Below are 20,780 nucleotides of genomic sequence, written 5' to 3' on the forward strand. Positions count from 1 at the left end.
GAGATGTGCAAGGAGGATGACAGGGTTAGTGCAGAAGCACATGTGCAGCCAAGCACCCAGATGTGGGGGTTCGTGCCATCGCTGTGTGAATCACAAGCAGGGCTCCAAAACTGGAATCTGGCCTTCATCACAGAGGAGCATGGATTTAATTAGTTATTTCCATCACTGTGAAAGACACAAATGAATTACAGTAACATTTTTGCTATTAACGATTCTGTTGATGAATCCAAAATATGTGCAATTACAGATCTAAATATAGTCCCTTACAGTTAACAGAAATCAAGCTAAGTAACTCAGGGAAGGAGGGCAGGAGAGCAGACATCTAAACCCATGCAAAAACCTAACTTCACTTCTTCTGTATGGTAGTACTATTTCACTTTGAAGCAAAGACTTCCTCAAGAAATTCCATATTTCCATGAATGGTTCTGTTCAGAAATATCGTAGTTTGTGAAAGGTAAAAATTAAGCAAAAATAATGAATTTATTTACTTCTCAAAATTGTTCATTTCATTCCATCTCTAAGTGGTACTGTCTAACAAATAATTTTGTAACTACAGTCAAATGCCAGTCTTGTCAGATTTAAAACTTTAAGTGTACTTCAAAATCAGAGATGAGCAAAAGCCAAACCGAAGAGCCCTTTGTTTAACTGTGAAGCAATAGTGCACCAATCCACACAATGTCTCACCCCATACCTATAGGGAGCACATCCAACACCACAGGATACTCCATAGTCCCTTTCCAGCCTCGCTTTTTGCTGGTACTGCCAGCAAGCATGTCAACTCTGTGAACATTCCTGGGAAGGTGGAGCCTCATTGCCCTCCACACTCAAGTGAGAAAAACAAAATATTTTCACTCTAGCACATCAGGCAATGGAAATCAGGTACTGACACATGACCAGGACCAAGCCTTCCCCCTCCCCCATCCATAAGAAATTAAAGCTTCCTGTAAGTTATATGATTTTTATTATTAAGCAAACTATTTTCTTCCTAACTATACAGGCCTGTACTTTTAAAAGCAAAGATGGCAGGCATAACAACAAGCAGTAAGGTGAAGTGTAACTTAGGTGCAAATGTGAAGCTATTTCAAAGGTAAATTCCCAAAATGCTTCAACTGTTCTTTAGGAAGACCCACAACCGGCCACTGCCAAAGAAAACAGTGCTTGGTAACAACTTCCAGTGATAAATATCAGCATGTTTTAAAGCTTGTTTCACAGGTTTCTCTGTCTCCATACTGATTTTAGGAGAATATTTTAATCAAATCCAAAATAGCAATGCAGAAAGAAGTGCTGACAAGGAGAGGGATAATCCTGTCCTCAATGCTGATACTGAAATACTTCTGCACAGCCTACAAGAGTATCCCACTGAGATTTCTCCAGATGCCCTCGATGGGAAGGACAGTAAACGTGAACTCCCAAATCTTCCCCAGAAAAGGAAAATAAGTCATCATCAGAAATACTAAACTAGTTAGCCACAAACTGCTGTCAAAATCATAAAGCAAATAAATGGGAAAAAACCCCAAAAACCAAACATGGAAGAATCCCCTCAATCTTTCTAACATTCATAGAATTAACAGGCATTACTTGAAAAAATAGCAATCATTTTAAAAACGGTAGAATGTTTTGAGTTGCCAGCATGCTTTTAATTACATTTAGAAAGTTAAAATCTATTGCATGAACTAGACAAATTAAGTCGTTCAAAATCACAATGAAGTTGCTGATTCGCCAACATTTTTAATCCTGCAATTTACATGCTTAAAATACATTCTTAACAATACCCTTTTAATAATCAAATACATTCACACTGGCAACTTCAGTACACTGATTGATGTGACAATTTAAAGTATTTCAAGGGGGACATTTGGGTCCTTGACGTTATATTTCAATGTCGCCAAAACACACATCCTTGTAACACCAAAGAAGAAAGTCAAGCCTTGGTGTACATTAAGACTGACCCCAACTGCCTGGAAACAAACAGGAAATTCAGAGCTTTTTAAGGCCAAAAGGGACTGCTGTGATTGCCAATATCACTTCTGCACAAAGGAGCCTGTAAGATTTCACCCCTAAGGTCCTGCAGCAAGTATTCAGAAACTGAATTACAGCTGAACATCTGGCATAGAAACATCCTCAGTGTAAATCACCTAAATCAGGATTAAAACCGAAATAATGGAAAGCCTCAGTTTTCCTTCTGTAAACAGACAGGATACAGAAGCCTCCCCAGCACATCTGGGTGACACTTTTACAGCACAGCAGGATGAATTATTAAGAACGGAATTCCTCCATACACGTTTCCACCTTTACTACACATAATGGCAAGCGATTCCATGAATGACAAGGCCATTCATTAAAATATTTCAGGTTGGAAATTTCATTTCTACACTGTCATTTTTTAAAACACAATCACAAAATCCCATTTATTGTTTGTTTTTTTTAATGAAAATAATTCTAGCAATCTGTGTGTTCATCATTATTTATATAGTAAATGTTAACTCATAACTAATGAAGGATTATTCCTACACGGAACAGAATCCAAAGTCACATCGATTACATCCTCATTTCTGTTTGGAGCATTCACTTTTTGCCCTTTCCCCCACATCTTGTATCATCAGATCCACGGATATATTAGACCCAGGCACAACTTGGATAGATAAGCTGAATAAAAAAAGATTCCCATCACCCTTACTCTATAAGCATATTCAGATACTTTAAATCGGTGTCCAATTTGCAAGAAACCAGAATTAACCTAAGGTCTGTGAGTGTTTTCAGAGTAAGAATTTGCCTTCATATACTTTCCAACTGTTGTCTGAACACTGGAAGTCACATTTTTCAAAGCTGCAAACACAAACATGAGGTGAGAAGAGGCCAAATGTAAGGCTGTTTGTCTTTTCTTAAATGCTGCCATACTACAGCCTTAAAGACAGTAGTTTTAAATTGTACTAAAGCATGGAAATTCAAGCTAATGAAAATCACATTAAAAAAAACCAAAAACATTCAAATCACCTTCAAAACACAGCTCTCATATCTTGGTTTTAAAATCAGCCTTGAAACTTTGTTATTTATTTATGCTGCTACTGACAGCTGATGTTTATCTGCCAAACGTGTCACAAATAGATAACAGATTAAACTACGGTTTTCAAATTTATTAGCGTTTGTAAGAGAGGCTTCTCACAAAATTAAACATCAAGCTTTTCTCTTGGTGCCTGCTCAAAATCTCGGATGGCTGATTTTTACAAAAAAAAATATTTGAGGCCAAATTTGATGCAAATCTTAAAACAGTAAATCTTAAATCTTAATTTTAAAGTAAATCTTAATCTTAAGTAAATCTTAAAAAGTAACTTTAAAGTTACTTTTAAAAATTATTATCGTAAGTGCACAGATTTTTCTTCTATTTTCAGTGCAAAAGAAAAATTATTTCCATTCCCCATTAAAGCATTTTTAATTTGAAATTAAAAGTTAAGTACTAGAAATCAACAATCTAACACAATGAAGATGCAATATGAGATATGAAGCTTCATAGCCCACCTTTCTTCTTGACTGGCATTCTTCTTCCTACTTCTGAATCTGGTTGCAAGCACTTATTTACAGGTACTAACGAGGTACTACTGGAACACTCTGCAAGGTCAGGAACTGACTATCTATTGCAGAACACTTTTACAGTTCAGTAAGGAAATGCAGCTTCAGTCTTCATTTCTATGAATACTTGCTGTTCCCTTGGGTTGGACTTGCGATGCTCTCCACAAAAAAGAAAAAATAAAAAGGGGGGGAAAGAAGCTTTTTGATTCTTTTTAAAGAGATGCTTTCAATTTCTTTAAAATATATTTGACTCTATAAAAATAGAAGAGCAAACGTCCTTGGCAATATAAAACCTTATTATAACTCCTCTTCTGGCAGCAAAGTTTGGAAATTAAAAGATTTTATGCAATACAATTAAGGCACAGTCCATCTCTAGGCAGCTGTCTCAATACTCCACCTGTACATGCTCAAAAACATATTATTTGCAGGACAAAAACGCCCAAGTAATCCAAATAAGGAGGAAGACAAAAACAATCCAAAGCGCCTCTTTAAGCTCTTTCAATTCTTGAATTAATTTTGCTAGCTATGTATTAGGTGACTACACAGCAGACTGAAAAGATCCCCTTTTCCTCACCAGACAAGAGCCTTCAAATATCACCCTCTTACCCAACAGAAGTCACTGGGCAGACACTTTCATTTTTATTATCTGCAAGCCACCCAGCCTTACGGTCTTTAATGTCCCTCTGATCCTCCCATGTATTAAAAGAGAGGATTGAAAACGAGGAAAGCAATCCCTTGACCTGGAATTATTAAAGTGACAGTGCTGCCCACTGGGCACTTGGGCAAAGCAGATTGCGTTTTATACTGGAGTCATTTACTTCATGCCATTCCTTCCCTCGCACAGCAGCAGCCACCTCGTGAAAGAGGAATAAGGAGAGTTAGGAGAAGAGCTTCACAAAAGGTTCATTTTCAGAGATAATGAAGTATTAATAAATTAAAAGCAAGCCATGAGATCAGTCCGGAGTTTCCCACTCAGAAGCGCAGCTGGTTGGCTTCAGTATCAGCCTGCCTCTCTCTCCCCCTTTTTCTGGAAACACAAGAAGAGAAACAGAAACGGGATAGATTTTCCTCATGTACGTGGTTAAGGCAAAGCCTGAGCAAGGCGGGCGGGCTGGGAACGCTTCCCTCCCCGCGCGGGCGAGGAGCCGCGCTGCACATGGCGGGGCTGGCCGGGCACCGGCCCCTCGGGGCTCGGCAGCGCCTCTGCCCTGCCCTGCTCTGCTCTGCCCTCGGATGCTCGCAGCCGGGACCGGCCCGTCCCCGGGCAGGGACTCGGGGGCTGCCCCCCTTCATCCCCTGCCCGCTGCCCCCTCCCCGGTTCCCTCGATCCCGAAGGATCCCAAAGCTGCTTTCCGAGGCCACACACGGCACGGAGGGAGGGCTGCCCGCCCGCCGGGGACTGCGATGGACGCAGGCGAACTGCCGGAGCCAGCCCGGCTTCACGGACGAGCACAACTCCCCCCGGGGCTGCTGAGGGACAACCGAGAGGCAGGAGCCGGGGGGCTGAGGGAGGGGTTGGAGGTGGGGCGAAGCGAGACGCAGCCGGGGCGAGGGGCGCTCCGAGGGGGCGGGACGGGGAGGGAGCACAAAGGAACCGGCGGCGAGGGACGGGGCAGCGGGCTTTGCGAGGAGGCAGGCGGGGAAGGGGCGCGGGCTGAGGGGAGGGGGTCAGCGGGTTACCCCGAGGACTGGGCCTCCCCGCAGCGAAGGGGGAGTCCCCGCGTCCCGGCCGCCGGTGCAGGATCCGCGCTCAGCCCCGCCGCCATCGAGGAGCCGCCGCCGCCATCCGCCGCCCCGGCAACAGCGCCGGGCCCCGCCCGCCGGCCCGCGGCCAATCGCCGGCCGCCATGCTGGGCCGGCGGCCGGCGGCCCAATCACGGGCGGCCTCTGAAGGCCCTGGATCATGTGAGCGAGCAAGATGGCGGCGCCCACGGGGAGGGCGTGAGGAGGGAGGAGCCATGTTGTAGGCGGCGGGAGCGGCTGGGTGAGCGCGGCGGGGCCGTGTCCGTCTGCACCGCTCAAGGTTGGAGCCTGAGCCCGGCGGGGAGGCCGGGAGGGGCCGCGCGGTGCGGGGGCAGCGACTGGCAGCGGTGGGGTTTGAAGGTCGGGGTCGAGCCGCAGTTCCCCAGCTTGAGGGTTGTGACCCGAGGCGGGGCCGGGGCTTTGGGAGGGCTCCCTCTGCCTCCAGCGGCGCGCAGGGCTCAGGGAGAGACGTGTGTGCAATGCCCAGGGATAGGGGGTGCTCACAGCTCCGTGACGGGCTGTCTGTGGGATCCCGAAGCACAGGTTTGGGGACCCTCCTCGGGCGGCCTGAAGCGCTCCCGGTGAGATCCCGCCGCTTCCTCGGTCCGGCGCCCTCCAAGCCCCAACCGAAGCACGCCCGGGCCCCTGGGCAGGGCTTAGGACACAGCCTTCACGTTATAACAGCAACTTAAGGTAAGTATGATTGGCAAAGTAAGTCTGGGAGAGTTTCTTCTGCAGTGAAACGTGTAGGAAAAGAAGCACGTGAATCACTAAACTCCAAATGTAATCAAGAGCTGTTGTGAAGGGTTGGCCTCAGGTGGCACCAAGACGCTCTTACACTTTCCACCCCCCTCAGCAGAACAGGGAGAAAGTATTAATAAAAGCTCGGGCGTTGTGGTCAGGACAGGGAGATCACTCACCAATTACCATTACAGTCAAAACAGGAAACTTTGGGGAAACTGAATATACTGTCAATCAAATCAGAATGAGAAGTAAAGCCAAATCCTAAAAACACCTTCCCTCCACCCCTCCCTTCACTGCTGTTTTTCTCTATATCCTCCTCCTGCTTAGAAGTGCAGACGGACAGGGAATGGGGGTTGTAGTCAGTTCATCACGTGTTGTCTCTACCACTCCTTCCTCCTTGCACTCTTTTCCTTTTCCAGTGTGTGGTCCCTTCCACGAGAGACAGTTCTATACAGACTTCCCCAACAGGAGTCCTTCCCACAGGCTGCAGTGGGCCCGTTCCACAGGGGTCACTCCTTCAGTAGCAGTCGCTGTTCCAGCGTGGGTTCCCCATGGGCTCACAGGTCCTGCCAGGAACCCACTCCAGCTTGGGCTCCTCTCCCCATGTGGCCACATATCCTGCCAGAGCCTGCTCCAGCATAGGCTTCCCAGGGGTCATGGCCTCCTCTGGGCATCCATCTGCTCTGGCATGGGATCCTCCCGGGGCTGCAGGGGGATCTCTGCTCCCCTGTGGAGCTCCATGGGCTGCATGGGCACAGCTGCCTCACCATGGGTGCACCAGGGGCTGCAGGGGGATCTGAGCTCCAGCACCTGGAGCACCTCCTGACCCTCCTTCTGCTCTGACCTTGGGGTCTGCAGGGCTGCTCCTCTCACATGTTCTCACTCCTCTTTTCCAGATGCTGTTTTGCACCAGTTTTTACCCTTTTTAACTTCCCCACACACACCACCACTGTAGTGGTTGGGTTGGGCTTGGACATGGCCAGCAGCAGGTCTGGAACAGACTCTGTCAGCCACGGGGAGCTCCTGGCATCTCAGAATTTACCCTTGATTCCCCCCTGCTACCAAAACCTTGCCACACAAACCCATTGCAACTGTAGGCTTTCTGATTTATTTGGTTGGGGCTTTTTCTTACAGGTCTATTTGACAGTTAAGTCAATTTAAACCTGGAATATTGCCATGTAAAATAGGGAATGCATTTGTGGCAAAGAGTCTAAATGTTTATTCGATTTATACTGGGGCTATATAACTTGGATTACATATGGGGTTTTTTTCCTTATGATCCAGATCTTCAAGATGACAGGAAAAGAGTTTCTTGAACTAGATTCTCCACAGCAAAGACTAATTTTGGAAAGGTTTAAGCGGATGGAAATCATACAAAAGATGTTCAGTGAGCTTCCCAAAGCAGATCAGTAAGTGCTGGTAAAATAAATGAAGATAAGTATCAAAGATTTCAAGTCCTGGAGGCTTTTCTTTTTCCTTATTCTTGTATTACAAATTCTCCTTGCAGTTACAAAATTAGTTAATTGTGAAGATGCTTGTTATTGTCCAGAACAGAAGACTTGTTTTATGTTTTTTCAATATAGTTATTTGAGTGTTGGCTCTGGTCCTGCTCAGCTGGTTTCTGGCATGTGCTCCCCGGTGCTGAGGGTTCTGCAATGGCTGATCAGCCCTGACTGGCTCTCAGCATTCTCACAGTCCTGTGCTACAGCTAAAAATTTTTCTAGGAAACTGAAATGTGATTCTGCTGGAGTCATCTTGTGTCCAGCAGAGCTGGCCTGGGGCCAGCTGGTTTCTGCATTTCATTCTGCACTGCTCCCTGTTTCAGGAAGGCGAGACTAAGGTATCCAGGTGGTGGTGGAGGAGCCAGCTGGAGTCCTGCAGGCTCACCAGCGGGGTTCTGTACAGCCCAGAGCCAGCTAAATGCCTTCTGGGCCTCACAAATGACCTTTTGGTTTGTGATACTGGATGTCACTGCAAAACCTTACTGGACCTGAGCTGGTTCTGTTACGAGCCATTTGCATGTGTGTATCAGCTTGAGTAAATTTTTAGAAATAAGAGTATTCAGAAGCTTATTTTATTTCTATTTTTTTAAATAGGACTAAATGGCTGGCTAAACAAACTGCTGGTAGTAACACAGGGCCTCCCCACACAGGTGAGGAAGCAAAGGCTGCAACTTTGTGTAGGATCTGCTGCCCTCATGTTCAGCCTCCAAAACTCCTCCTTCCCCAGGAGAGCAGGGGAGGCAGATACTCAGTAGTGATGTGGTAATTCTGGATAGAAACTCTAGATTTATGGATTGCTGGGCCTTGGAAAGAGGTAGCTGCCAGTCACTGGCAGGACTTAACAGCTTGTATCCAGAGGGGAGCTCACTGACATCTGGATAGGAAGAGCAAGCACACTGCAGTCAGACTGAGAGTTCCTGTTTACCCAAGCACTTGTGTTTGACACAAGGGAGCTCAAACAAACAAAAAAACCCAAACCCCAACTCTACCATCCTCCTTTCCTTTTCTTTTGTGCAGTGTAACAGTTCTGTACCTCGCTAAGTAGATTCTGTTGGTCCTGGGTACATTAATTTGCTCTGGTTTGAGTACTTAAATATGTTGCTAAATTTTTAATCTCAGTCCTCTGTATTTATTGACATGTTTGCCTGTATTTTACTGCCTGTGATTGCAAAGGTAAATTTTGAATTTTCCTATTCAAAACAAGAAATAGTTGGTGTCCTTGATGTCTGACATTTTTAGCGTTTTAAGTTTTGCAAGATTAACAAGTAGATCTCTGAAATCTTTTCCGTAGTGTTTAATACTACTCAAAACATTAAAATGTAGAAGAATAAGTAGATTTACTTGACTTTTTAAAATTATATACTTTATTTATATATATATAGATATATATATATGTATATATATATTTCCTCATTTCTTTTCAGAAAACATTATCCTTAGAAACATGCTTATTAGGAGAGCTTTAATGAAGTTTCCATTAACTATAATAATGGGGGGGGAAAATGGTAGCAAAGGCTTCTCAACCTGTCACTTCACTCTTGAAGTGTGTGTAAACTCGGGTATATAACAAAGGATGCTGCACTGGCTGCTTTTGAAAGTAGTTACTCTCCATTTTGCCCCAGATTTACGTCTCTTACCCCTTGTTGCAGGATTTTAAGAAGAGAAATGTAGTGCTGACTAAACTAAACTTTTTTAGAGTTCTCAGTTGCTGAAACAATGTCCCTTCTTTTACAGAAACCTCTGTAATCATGGACAATACTTCCTAGCAGCAAATTCAAGCTTATGTGGCTTAGCAGCAAATAATTTCTTCAGGAGCATCCTACATGTCAGAAAGGCTTCCCTGGTGTCTGCTATGCCAATGGCTGTTATTCCATTTCTCTCAACAGCAGCAATTTATGAAGCTTTTGTGCATGACCCTTTATTTTCAGGTAAAAACCTTTTCATTCCTTTCTATTTTTTTTTTTTTGAAAGGGCTTTGCCTTCTGTACACAATGTAACACTAGAAGAGTTTTTCTCTTTGCAGAATAGTGCTCCTTAACAGTTGTGGTCTTAAAAAACACCTCAGTTTGTAAAGCAAAGTTTGAAAAACAGAATGCAATGGACAGCAGTGAGTTCTCAAAGTGGAGTGGGAAAGGAAATACATATTTATATATATTTATAAATATTTACATATATTTCTAAAAAAATTATTTTGCACATTACTTATTTTCAGCATTTTTCACTCAGTCACATAAAAGTGACTGCAGCAAAGCCGTTCACTTTCCTCCCATCTGTACAATTTCATTTGAAGGTCAGCTTTCGAATGAAAAATTCCTCATAGATTGGAGTGGGAGTGATTGTTTCTGGTTTTGTCTCAGTTTTTGTTTTGGGACTATTTCTGTTGTTGTTTTGGGGTTTTTTGTTGTTGTTTTTTTAAACAGTCCTCCTTTATAATTTTTTGCATACCTGTACAGCTTGGAAGTTTCTGTCAAGAGCCTGTTTTCAGGTTCTTGCACGCAGCCTATAAACTGATGTGGTGGAGCATGTGTGGACATTGGCAGTGAAATATGGTTTGCCATGCAGGTCAGCTGAACTGTGAGGTCTGTGCTGTGATCAGAGGAGGATTAGTAGGTGCTGTTGTGGGTGGTTTCTATCCCATTTTCCTGGCTATCCCCTTGAACGCAAGCCTTGCAGCCAGGTACGTCTCATCTGCAACGTATTGACTGAAATGTATTTATGGGTTAAATGTTCAGCTTGCAGTGTAGATTCTGTAGTTATTTGATCTGTGCACACTTTTCTTCTTGTAGACATTTAGGATGTGGAAGGAGATAGACATCAAGGTCATCTAATTACAAAATGAAATTTGTAAGAGCTACGCCAAAGTGAAATGAGATCTGCAAAGTGATCCATTGGGAAGCCCTTGTGTTTGGCAGGAGTCTTCCAAGTGTCCCAGGCTGTGCCTGGGTGTGTGCAGCAGTGGCTGCCATCCTGCCACCACCGAAGGTGGCTGGACAGCCAGGAGACCTCAGTGACCCTGGGCAGTGCCCAGCAGGCAGAGTCCCTGACAGATGTCGTTCTGTGTAGTTCAGAGCACAGCAGGGGCAGGCAAGGGTGGTGAGACCAAGCACACAGTCAGGATGTTTTAAAGCATTCATGCAGAGACCTCAGTGCCACCAGGTGAATTTAACATAGGAGAAGTGAGAAAAAATTACTATCTACATAAGTATTTATGTTAAATCTTGACACTTGCATGGAAAAAAAAAAAAGTTTCCACCACTGTTTCTGTTGTTTAGGTATATGTCAACTCCCTTGCCAGGGAAAGAAAATCTGTTACGCTACTGGCTCACAACTTCCCAGCCTGTCTTTAGAAAGATGAGTCTGGGTATACTGGTACAGGCTCTGACTGGATTATATCTTGCCACAAAACAGCATGGGATATATATCAAAATGCTGCTGCAGATGAACAGTAGCAGGGATCCTGAAGAGCTACCTGAATGAAGTAAAGCAACTTCTCAATTGCCTTGGATAAATAACCATAATAAACAAGAAAAAGAAGTGTTGCTGTGTCTTTTTAATACAAAAACAGTCTCTACACTGGCTTTTTTTTTTTAAGTTTTGAACTTAAATGCAGGTTAAACTTTTCATTATGCCTAGTTTAGTGTATACACCTGAATAGCAGACAGGTGTGTTGGTTTGGAAGTGGGAGTAAATAAAGCATTTATAGTTCCTGCTTAATGTTTGGTTCCAAGGTGATGCTACAACTTTTAGAAGCTGTAAAAAATCAGTATTCTTGAAAAAGAGATTTTTTCCATCATAATGCAAACCATAGAGATTTATTTAAAAAAAATAAAACCAAAAAACAAACAAACCAAAAAAAACCCAAAACCAAACCACAAAACCCAAAAAAAACCTGCAACCAAAAGGAGGAAGCTCAAGGCAAGGTTTTACTAGAGATCTACTAAAAATCTGAGTCTTTTTTTCCCTTTTTGCCATTCTGCTGGAACAACACTTTTGTCACAAGATTACCTCTTTTACACTGTTGGATGGGTCACACTGTAGAGAACACTTTTATCACAGAGCAATCAGGAGTGATAGTCCTGTCAGGCTTCCCAGCATATCAAAAAAACAGCCTTTGGTTTTGCAACCATTTTGCCTTGAAATTAAGTCTTTTCCTGAAGGATGGGGGTGTGTGAGAGGCCTTTGAGTGCTGGTGCCGTTACTGGTTTATCTCGCCTACATCCAAGATCTGTGGTCCAGAGTAATACATTTATGAGTTGGGTGTGTCTTCATATTGGTGGCTGTATATTCTAGAGCAATATAAAATGCAGCTCTCCTACTGCCTGAGGTGTCCTTAGTGTATTCTGCAGTCTGAGAGCCAATTCAGGAATTCTTCTACAGAAGCAATACTCCCAATCTGCTGTATGGTCTTAACCTGCTGTAGGTGGGGGTTGGCTTCTTCTCCCACGGAACAAATGACGGGACAAGAGGAAATGGCCTCAAATGCTGCTGGGGAAGTTTCAGGTTGAACATCAGGAGGAATTTCGTTTCAGAAAGGCTTGTTAAGCATTGGAATGGACTGCCCAGGAGGTTACAGGAGTCACCATCCCTAGAGGTGTTCAAGAAACCACTGGATGTGGCACTCGGTGCCATGGTCTAGTCAAGGAGCTGGTGATGAGTGAAAGGTTGGACTCGATGGTCCTGGGGGTCTTTTCCAAACCTAAATGGTTCTCTAACTGTAAAAGCTGTACAGTTACTGGCAAACAGTCACTTCAGTACAATTCTAGCATCCCCTGATGCACATGGAAATATTTATTAATGAGAATTAAGAATTCAGCATTGAGACCTTTAATTAAAAGTGGTTAAATTGTAATGCTGATAAAAATATATTGAAGGAGTTTCATCATCTTTATCTACCTTTTCCTTAAAAATGGGTCATTGCAGCAGGAACATGACACATTCTTTATCTATACCCAGGAGCAGCAGCAATGCAGACTCCCTTTTGTTGTTAGGTAGAGATCATTCAGTTTTCTTGATTCAGTGTTGCTGTGTGACGTGGTGTTCCCATCCTGGTCTGCACCCAGACAGCTTGGCCTTACCTTAATCACCCCGACTGGAGATTCCCATGGACCAAGTATTTTACATGACAGAGAATTGTCATAGCTCCGGAAGCCATCAGACTTAAACCAACAGAACCACTTACCTGTGATAATAAAAACATAAAATAAATGTATTATTGTGCAATAGTATCTTGAAGAATGACAATGATTTACTCAATGCTTATTGCAAATGTTTAACATTATATAGTTAAAATACTCTAAACAGATTCCACTGCTTATTAAAGGGTAAGATTCAAAAGGACCTTCCCTTCTACAAAATACTACTTTCATTTTGGTATAAATTGAAGTGATAATTATCCTCAGTCACCAAAATGCGTGTTCTGATGTTTAGTGGTCTGACTTGGACAAACCACATCCTTTTAGATACTCATTTCTTGAAGTGAAAGGTGAAGATTGTGTATTTAAAAAAAAAAGTTACATTCCTCAACATTTTTAGTAAGTTGCAAAGACTGATAGTTTTTTCCAGCATCACTGATGAACACACAGCTTGGAGGCGTGTACTTTACATGTTCAGCACTAATCACATCAAAGCTCAGCTGAACACTCCTGAGACTAGGAAGTTGGTGTGTTTGTGAACAAAGAACTTCAGTTACACCCTCTGTACTTCTCAATCTATTGAGGGGAAGTGTTCTCAGAAGTCAACCAATAAAGTCTGAAATTACAGGTGTCCTGTTCAGAATTACACAGGACACCAAGATACTATCCCACTTGACATGCATGCGTGTGGAGGAGTGTCTACGTGGGAATCTGGGAATGTTCCTTCCAATCCTGTTTCATACACAGGATGACCTATCTCCTACAACCCCCAAGAACCAGTCCTTGGCCTCTGGCAACTGTAATAAACTCCCCACAAACACTGAGTGACAACAGGTGTTAGCTGGATCCTTTCTTCCACCATTGTAGTGGAAACAAGCCAGGCACAGGCTCCATATCCCACAAAAAGGACTTCAGGCTACTGCAAGTCTCAACTATGGCCAAAAGAATGCCAAGAATAGCTACAGATAAGAGCCAAGAGAAATACTAAAAAAGCTCCACTTTTTTCTTGTAGATGCACCATTCTAAATGCTGTCTCCACATTACAATGTATTCTACTTCTGCAAATCCTCCTGGTACAACTCCTGCCCTTGGCATCCTCCTGCTAATGAGCACATCTCTGCATCTCTACATCTGCATATCCCACTTAAACTGGGTGGGAAAATGTAGAATCAGCAGCTGGTAATGTGCAACTTTTGCACAGGGTGTTGTTTAAACAGAGTCCATTTGAACAGCTCCCACACCTAACATATCCTTCAGACATTTTACAGTGTAACTAATAGTAATACAGCCCAATAACCAGAATATTGCTGATTCCAGCAGAAAACCTCCTTAACTACAAACTCTAGAAAACACAGCATTTCAAAAATCAGCAAATGTACAAAGGGCCTTTGGATTTTGCCAAAGATCCCTGTGTTTCACAGGGAGAACTGATTACAGTTTTGACAAATGGCATGAGAAATCTGATTATCTGGAAATGCCAAGTGCTGGAACATGGCTCCCTGCATTTCCTTTGATATCATCTCTCCAGGCAGCTACAGATTACAGAAACATGGATTTGTTTTTAACTCCCAGATGCTACAAAGCTCGTCAGAGGAAAGAGAAGTTAATTTAGAATACTACCAAGAGTCACAGCACCAGAATCAAACTCCAAAGGACTAAAGGAGAACTGAGCATGAAATTGTTTCTTATTTAAATGCTGAATAGTCTTCAAGTGACTCTGCTGAGAAGAAAAAAAGGGTAAATGCAGGTAGCACAGCTGTGCAGCTGAACACTGGCAGCACTTGGTTCTGTGGTACATACAATTTACCAAACACGTTTCACTGCTGAACAGGATTATTTTCTACAATTAGAGGCCAAAAAGGCAGAGCATACCAGTATGCTTTTACATTTTTATGCAGTATTTTTTGTGAAATTCTCCTTTTTATCAAGCTGCAGACCACTTTCACTAGAATCCCCTCATGCTAGCAAGCCAGTGCACTATTTTAAACTGTCCTCTGCAAATGAAGCATTTAAGATGAACAGAAATGTGAACATACAGTGCATGGCCCACTCCAGAGCCATGAAAATGTTCTGTCCTTTCAGCACTGTCAAACCTTTTGTTTTTATCACTCACTCCGGTGTTTAGAATGGAAATAGCAATTTGATCAAAGATTGTGATTCAACAGCTGTTGAATGCAATTAACCAGTCATGAAACTTCAGAGCCTAAAAATAGAACAGAAAGGAGGAAGATGCCCATAAACCACAGAAGGGTTTATGTAACTATTTTACTCCTCCATGGTATACTGATCAAACATATCCATATTAATAAAAAACTTAATAACAACTATGAAATGCAAGAAGTGCTGATTCTCAGAAGTACAGCTCTATCTGCAGTTCAAGGAATAACACTTTTGTGTTGTCCCCACCCACCACAGAATTACCTCCAAAGACAGAAGAGCAAGAACATTTCTCCTGCAAAACCTGATCCATTTTATCGTGTTTTCCAGTTGATGACCCAGAGATAGCAGCAACATTTTCCCCTTTCTGTTTTACCACTTTGTTAAAAGAACCAAGTCATTCATGAAAAGGAAAGATGAAAAAACATTTGAGCCCATAAACTGAAAGATCAACAAGTCTGATTTTATTATGATATTGTATTCTCATCTGAATGGCACATAATTACAAAGAAACATTTACAATATATTTTCAAGTATTAAGTTATGTCATTTCAAGGCTTTCACTTCAAAAAGCTACATTAATAATACACCATACAGAGAGTACAGTTGGTTAGTTTCAAATAACTTCCTCCCTTCTATTTGGTTTAAATATGATTCAGTAGGCACTAGAAATGCCTGCAGCCACTGACTTTCTTGGGACTTGACCTTGTTGTTCTTGCACCACAATATATCATTTTGCATGTCAGAAAATCAGCTGCTCTCAGACACAGCCACAGGTCGTGTCACAACAGAGCATTGTGCAGGTTCACAGCAGAGGCCAGAAGAACTGTCCCTGACCCTGCCATTCAGCAGTGATGCAACAAGAAAGAATGCATATTTAAATTAACTTAAAAATACTCCTACACTGAAGTAACCATAAAAATGCCACTGGAACATCCCATGCTTGCTACATTAGTGTTTCTCTTTTCCTCAAGCACAATAAACTGAAAAATAAAGCACGTTCATGAAGTCTGAGCTAGGCAGGTTGAGATTAGGCTGAATCTAAATTATTTCCATTTTGCATACCAGTCAGTGCAGGCCCTGGTGGTTAACTCTGACTCCCGTTCACTGGTATAACCCATCAGTTACAGCAGAGTTACCCAAGTTAAGGCTGAAACTTTGGACAGCCCTGTTGATGCCACCGCAGAGGTGTAAGGTCACACATATCCCACTAAGTCTCTTTTGTGCTGGCAATATCCCCTGAACAGATGGAATTCTGCATACAGTGGAGTAAAACCTGTTTGACAGACTATTGACTTTAAAAAAAAAATCATCTTGGATGACAGTAAATAACCCCAGAATTCAACTTCTTTTTTTTAACCAAAGACAGCAAACGCCCTGTTACCTCTTTATTCTCATTTCTTATACTACCTTTTAAAATAAAGCAGGAAATGTGGCCAGCAGCTGGTCCCGTCTCTTCTGCCCCAACACAGCTGAATCCACTTTAGCATAAAGAAAAACAAGGATGCTAAATACACATATACTTTATCACACAGTGATGTTTCACAAAGAAAAATCAAACTCCTTTTCTACTGATGAACACGTGACAAGGTCTAGCACCAATGAAGCAATTGACTCAGAGAAATGCTTTCATCTACTTAGCCTTAAACACAAAATTTAAGGCTTTAAGAAACAAGACTTCAAAAACACTAAATAGCATAATTAAAAAAAATAATCTGTTTTAGAAAAGTATTCTTTGTGAAACCTCACTTTACATATTATCATTTTCACAATCCTTCTTCCCCCAACTGACATACATTTAAACAACCTAAACATTGTAATACAACTGAAAAAAGAACCCACTCATCTTTTGTGACAGGGAGAAACACTGACTACTACAAGAAAACACACACTATTTTTTTTGTCAAACTATTTCTCCTCCTATCTCAGGAGCAATTATGGAGCGTTTTTCCTATCATTAGCCTCAAGATACGTACTTCCTTATCTCCAAACTGTGCTATAATTATGTCAGGTTATAGATTTCTGGATACTGTAAGAGGCTAAATTAAGAACTCTACAGTAGAGTTAAGCACATGCATATACATGCAATATTTTTAAAATGTAAAGCTACTCTGAAGTAACACAGGAATCTCAGTGTGCCTGGGCACAGAGATTTACTTATGGGAAGGTAAAGTAATGAGTTACTTCGATGCACTGATTCTTCAAACCTAATTCTCCTCAGAGGTCCATGCAAGAGCAACTCCTCTATGTGAGGATTCCTCTGCAGTGATTTAACCAGTGCTCAGGCTGTTTCATCAGGTAAAACTCTGCACTGTGAATTAGAGCAAGTAGAGAAGGGCTTTTGAACGGTACTGTGCATCCCTAATACTAGACAGCATTTTAAACCAACAGGTCACCAATTCCTTTCCTTTTTTTCATTCAAAAAGCAATTTACTTAGACTTTTGGGCCAATCCCCTGTAATAAAAGGCAGTAAGTGTCACATCCCCCTTATTAGCATGTTTTCCTTTTTCTTCTCATCAGATACTTGGTTAAATAGGAAATTTCTATTTCAAATGCATGAGCATTTTTATAAAATTCAAAATGTAGCTGCTATATTGGCTACTATGTAACCAGTGTAGTTGTTTCAAAAACGAAAAAAGGAAAACAGCTAATGAGACTGATGTGATTGTAACCTTTGCTATAAATTGTCATCCAGAGCTAGAATCATTTTGGCAGAGTAGGCCAAGGACAGAAAAATAATTTTCTCAACCAGTCATTACAAGAGACTGGGATAAGCAAAGCAAGCTGTCTGATACCACATTATGGGAATATATTGATCCTTACCAGGTTGCGAGGTGGGAAACGACTGTTCTTTAACCCCTACACAACGGAGCCTGGCAGGGCAACCACCTAAAAGAGAAACTGTCAGAGAAGTTTTAATAGTAATGTATAACTGAGATGCAGTACAATTTTATATGCATGCTTTCTTTTGCCGACCATTACTATTTTCTTAAGTCTGTCCAGTGACGATGTCATAATGGAGTTTTTGTTTGGTTTTCTAAGCAAGCATTTTCGGCTCCTCAGGATAAGCAGGCTAGACATTATCTGACTCAAGACCGGGTAGTCAGCATTATCTTTACTGCGAAGTGGAGCCGAGCACACCTTCATGCATCAAGCCGGCATGATCTTTTCACCCAAGTGCTGCGAACGGGCTCTGGCGGCACCTCCGCGTGTGCACCACGCGCGTCAGTCTGCACGACCACTGTCGCACTGCTGCACGCAGCTCTGCGCGACTCCCATCGCCAAGCAGGCTCACACCACTACCGTCCACACGCCAGATCTACAGGACCTTAAACCAAGGCCACCGTCTGGCTCCCAACATGCCGTTCGAGAGAATTTTTCTTACCCTGGCCACTTAAGTAAGCGCCAGGTTCCCCTCCTTTGCATCTCCCCCAATACCACCCCATCACCACTGTATGGATTCTTTTCCTCCGCACCATCGCCTGCTTCCTCCGCCGCGACGCGAGGCCCTGACGGGTGAGAACCCCACGAGTACTTGCAGCAGGTACTTGACCCTACATTTTGAAGGAGGCCGCTGCCCGCCGAGCACAGATGGAGCAGAACTCCACCGACACCTGATCCCGGTCCACGTGCAGGCAGATCCCGCCGGGGGCCGCCCACTCCTCCTCGGTCTCAGTCACCGCCGCCGCCTCCTCCAGCCCGCGGGGCCGGGAGCTGGGCAGGGCGTAGTCGTGGTCGCTGCTCTCGCCGGCGGGCTGGAGCTGCTGCTGCTGCTGGCGGCTGCCCGTGTCCCTGAAGAGGCTGGTGCTGAGCTGCAGCCCGCCGGCGCGGGTCCCGGCCAGGCGGCTCAAGAGCTGCCCCAGCGCGCTCTGGTTGGCCAGCACAGCCCGCAGGTAGCTGCTCTCCCGCTCCAGCTCTCGCAGGCGGCGGCTCAGGCCGCGGTTGCGGTCCCGCAGCTGCCGGTTCTCGGCAGCCAGGCCCTGCAGGCGGCTCTCCAGCCCCAGCACGTACTGCTTCTTCTTCAGCCGGTTCAACCGCGCCGCCGCCGCCGCCTTCAGCCGACTCCCGGCCCCGCCGCTCCTCCGCCCGGGCGCCGCCGGCCGCGGGCCCTTGCCCGGCGCGGGCAGCGGCTCCGGCTCCCCACAGAAGCAGTCGCTCAGCTCCGCGTCCAGGTCCCAGTCCGGCCGGGCCGCCTCCAGCAGGTCTCCCAGCTCCAGCCCCGGGAACCAGTCCTCTTGCTCCCACACCTCCAGCGGGCCGCCGGGCGCCTCGGCCTCCTTCTCCTGCCGCCGCGGCTCCGAGGCGCCCGGGGGCTCCCGCCGCGGCGGCGGCTGCGGTTTGGGCCGCGCGGGGCCCGGGTCCCCTTCCCCGCCGCCATCCCGCCCTCTCGGGGCCTGCCCCGCTCCGGCCAGCGGCCAGACGGCGCCCGAGGGGCTGGCCCCGCCGGCCGAGGCCGCCAGCAGCTGCGTGAGGCTGTGGCGCATGGCGGAGCGGCGGGAGAAGGGCCCGGCGGCCGGGACGCAGGCCGAGGGCAGCGGCGGCGCCCGGCGCTCCCGCGCGCGGCCTGCCGGGAAGCGGCGCGGGGGGAGCGCCTCGCGACTGCGCCCGCGCGCGGGAAAGCGGCCTCTGGGAATGAGGGAGGGGGTGAGGGGGGAACTGCTAGGAAGTGCGGCATAGGTAAAGATTTTCTTGAGAGAGAATGTTCTTTGACATTTGTGTACTTTCAAACCTAAACAACGAGAAGGGAGATCCATGAAACAGAGAGCAGCCAACGAGCTCTAAGGGATTTCCAGGTGTTAGAAGGACAAATGAATTGTCACTGGAATTGCCTTCTTAAGGTCTAGGGCTCAACGAGTTTCAATGACCTCAGACCTAGGGGGAGGGTAACGAAGCTAGGGAAGAAGGATGTACTGCTGATAGCGGACACAAAGAGTGCAGAATTGACGGGCCACAAGGACAGCGGGCAGAACTCCCACGATAAGGAATAAATTAATAAACCCAACGGGGCAACTGTGCTGAATCAGTTCCGACTGGGTAAAATATAATTCCAGCAGGAGGATATCCCACCTACCAACTCATGGACCACCGACCCCAAAAAAAGAGAAAGACTGAGCTTGCAAACTAATGAGCAAGAGAGAACCATCAAGTGATAGAATACAAATTAATAAGAGAACTAGATAACTTTTAGCTTGTAACACCAATTCCCTTGTTTGCTAAAACATAAATAGTAAAAAGTTTTGATAGTCAATGTGGAATACCGCCGAGCACCCAGGCTTGTGCAACTCTGAAATAAATTAATGTCTCACATGTAATTATTGGCTTGTTGCACACCAGGTAACAACTCCGATTTTTGTGGGCAGCAGGGTGACAGGTGTGGGAGGCTGGGAGTGTGAGGGGAGACCTGTGTGGTTTGGGTGATGAGAGGTGTGTAGGAAATGGATGTGGGTGTGCAGGAGGGGTTTGTGAGTGATGGGGAGAGAAGGAGGGAATGGGGCAGTGACAAGGGGTTTGTGTGTGAGGCAGCAGGGGGAAGGTCTCTCACATGCAGCCATTCCCCACGGGTGGGAAGGGGGATGTCCCTGAAGAGTGCAGAATGTGGGGTCTTTCCCACCACACCCCGTGGCTGGGGCTGAGGCCTGTGGGGCTGCTCTGTCACACAAGCGAGCAAGTGTCCTCTGCCCAGATTTAGAGTATTTAGGCACCTGGTCTCAGGGTCCCTTGCAGTGACCAGAGGGATACAGGTGCTCCTCATTGCCTATGGACTAGTTCAAACAGAGCAGCCAGCTCTCAGACCAAGAGCACAGTGTGTAATGTGAGTCAGTTGGGCTTTACACTGTAGCTGCCAGCACTGAGATTAACCAAATGTGTGTGTGGGGTGGACACCTCAGAGCAGGAAAATATGGTTAAAAAGTAGGAGAATGTGGTCCATAAAAC

At 44.9% G+C, this 20,780-nt stretch overlaps 3 protein-coding genes across 11 annotated transcripts in view; 1 reads left to right on the forward strand and 2 right to left on the reverse strand.

Annotated features, from left to right (window-relative positions):
• The window catches only part of DLG2 (discs large MAGUK scaffold protein 2), a 979,322-nt gene extending 973,936 nt beyond the window's left edge, over positions 1-5,386 (reverse strand). The window contains exons 1-2 of the mRNA XM_064409604.1: positions 5,248-5,386; positions 3,517-4,594 (exon numbers count right to left, since the gene is read on the reverse strand). Of these exons, the coding sequence (XP_064265674.1) occupies positions 3,517-3,535 (19 nt within the window). The 5' untranslated portion in view covers positions 3,536-4,594; positions 5,248-5,386. The remainder of the gene's footprint in view (positions 1-3,516; positions 4,595-5,247) is intronic.
• Positions 5,387-5,454: 68 nt separating this feature from the next.
• Positions 5,455-11,090, forward strand: LOC135294423 (transmembrane protein 126A-like). 3 transcript variants are annotated; one of them, XM_064409646.1, is made up of 6 exons: positions 5,455-5,590; positions 5,854-6,003; positions 7,339-7,463; positions 9,291-9,484; positions 10,119-10,233; positions 10,829-11,090. In XM_064409646.1, the coding sequence occupies exons 3-6, from the start codon at positions 7,348-7,350 to the stop codon at positions 11,031-11,033; spliced, it is 630 nt and encodes a 209-aa protein (XP_064265716.1). In that variant the 5' UTR covers positions 5,455-5,590; positions 5,854-6,003; positions 7,339-7,347; the 3' UTR covers positions 11,034-11,090. The 3 variants fall into 3 exon arrangements, with proteins under 3 accessions (XP_064265716.1, XP_064265715.1, XP_064265717.1); XM_064409645.1 differs by lacking the exon at positions 5,854-6,003; XM_064409647.1 differs by lacking the exon at positions 5,455-5,590 and having other exon boundaries at positions 5,849-6,003.
• On the reverse strand, positions 10,007-19,446 carry CREBZF (CREB/ATF bZIP transcription factor). 7 transcript variants are annotated; one of them, XR_010356521.1, is made up of 4 exons: positions 18,405-19,446; positions 17,670-17,747; positions 16,256-16,326; positions 10,007-12,735 (listed from the first exon to the last, which is right to left on the reverse strand). XR_010356521.1 is itself a non-coding variant. In XM_064409639.1 (2 exons), exons 1-2 carry the CDS (start codon positions 19,328-19,330, stop codon positions 17,699-17,701), a joined length of 975 nt encoding a protein of 324 aa, XP_064265709.1. In that variant the 5' UTR covers positions 19,331-19,446; the 3' UTR covers positions 15,288-17,698. The 7 variants fall into 7 exon arrangements, 1 of the variants encoding a protein (XP_064265709.1); XR_010356519.1 differs by adding an exon at positions 15,110-15,223 and having other exon boundaries at positions 16,256-17,747; XR_010356522.1 differs by lacking the exon at positions 10,007-12,735 and adding an exon at positions 13,723-15,223.
• Positions 19,447-20,780: the final 1,334 nt, after the last annotated feature.

This window comes from Passer domesticus, chromosome 2, assembly GCF_036417665.1.
Source record: "Passer domesticus isolate bPasDom1 chromosome 2, bPasDom1.hap1, whole genome shotgun sequence".
Taxonomy (NCBI): domain Eukaryota; kingdom Metazoa; phylum Chordata; class Aves; order Passeriformes; family Passeridae; genus Passer; species Passer domesticus.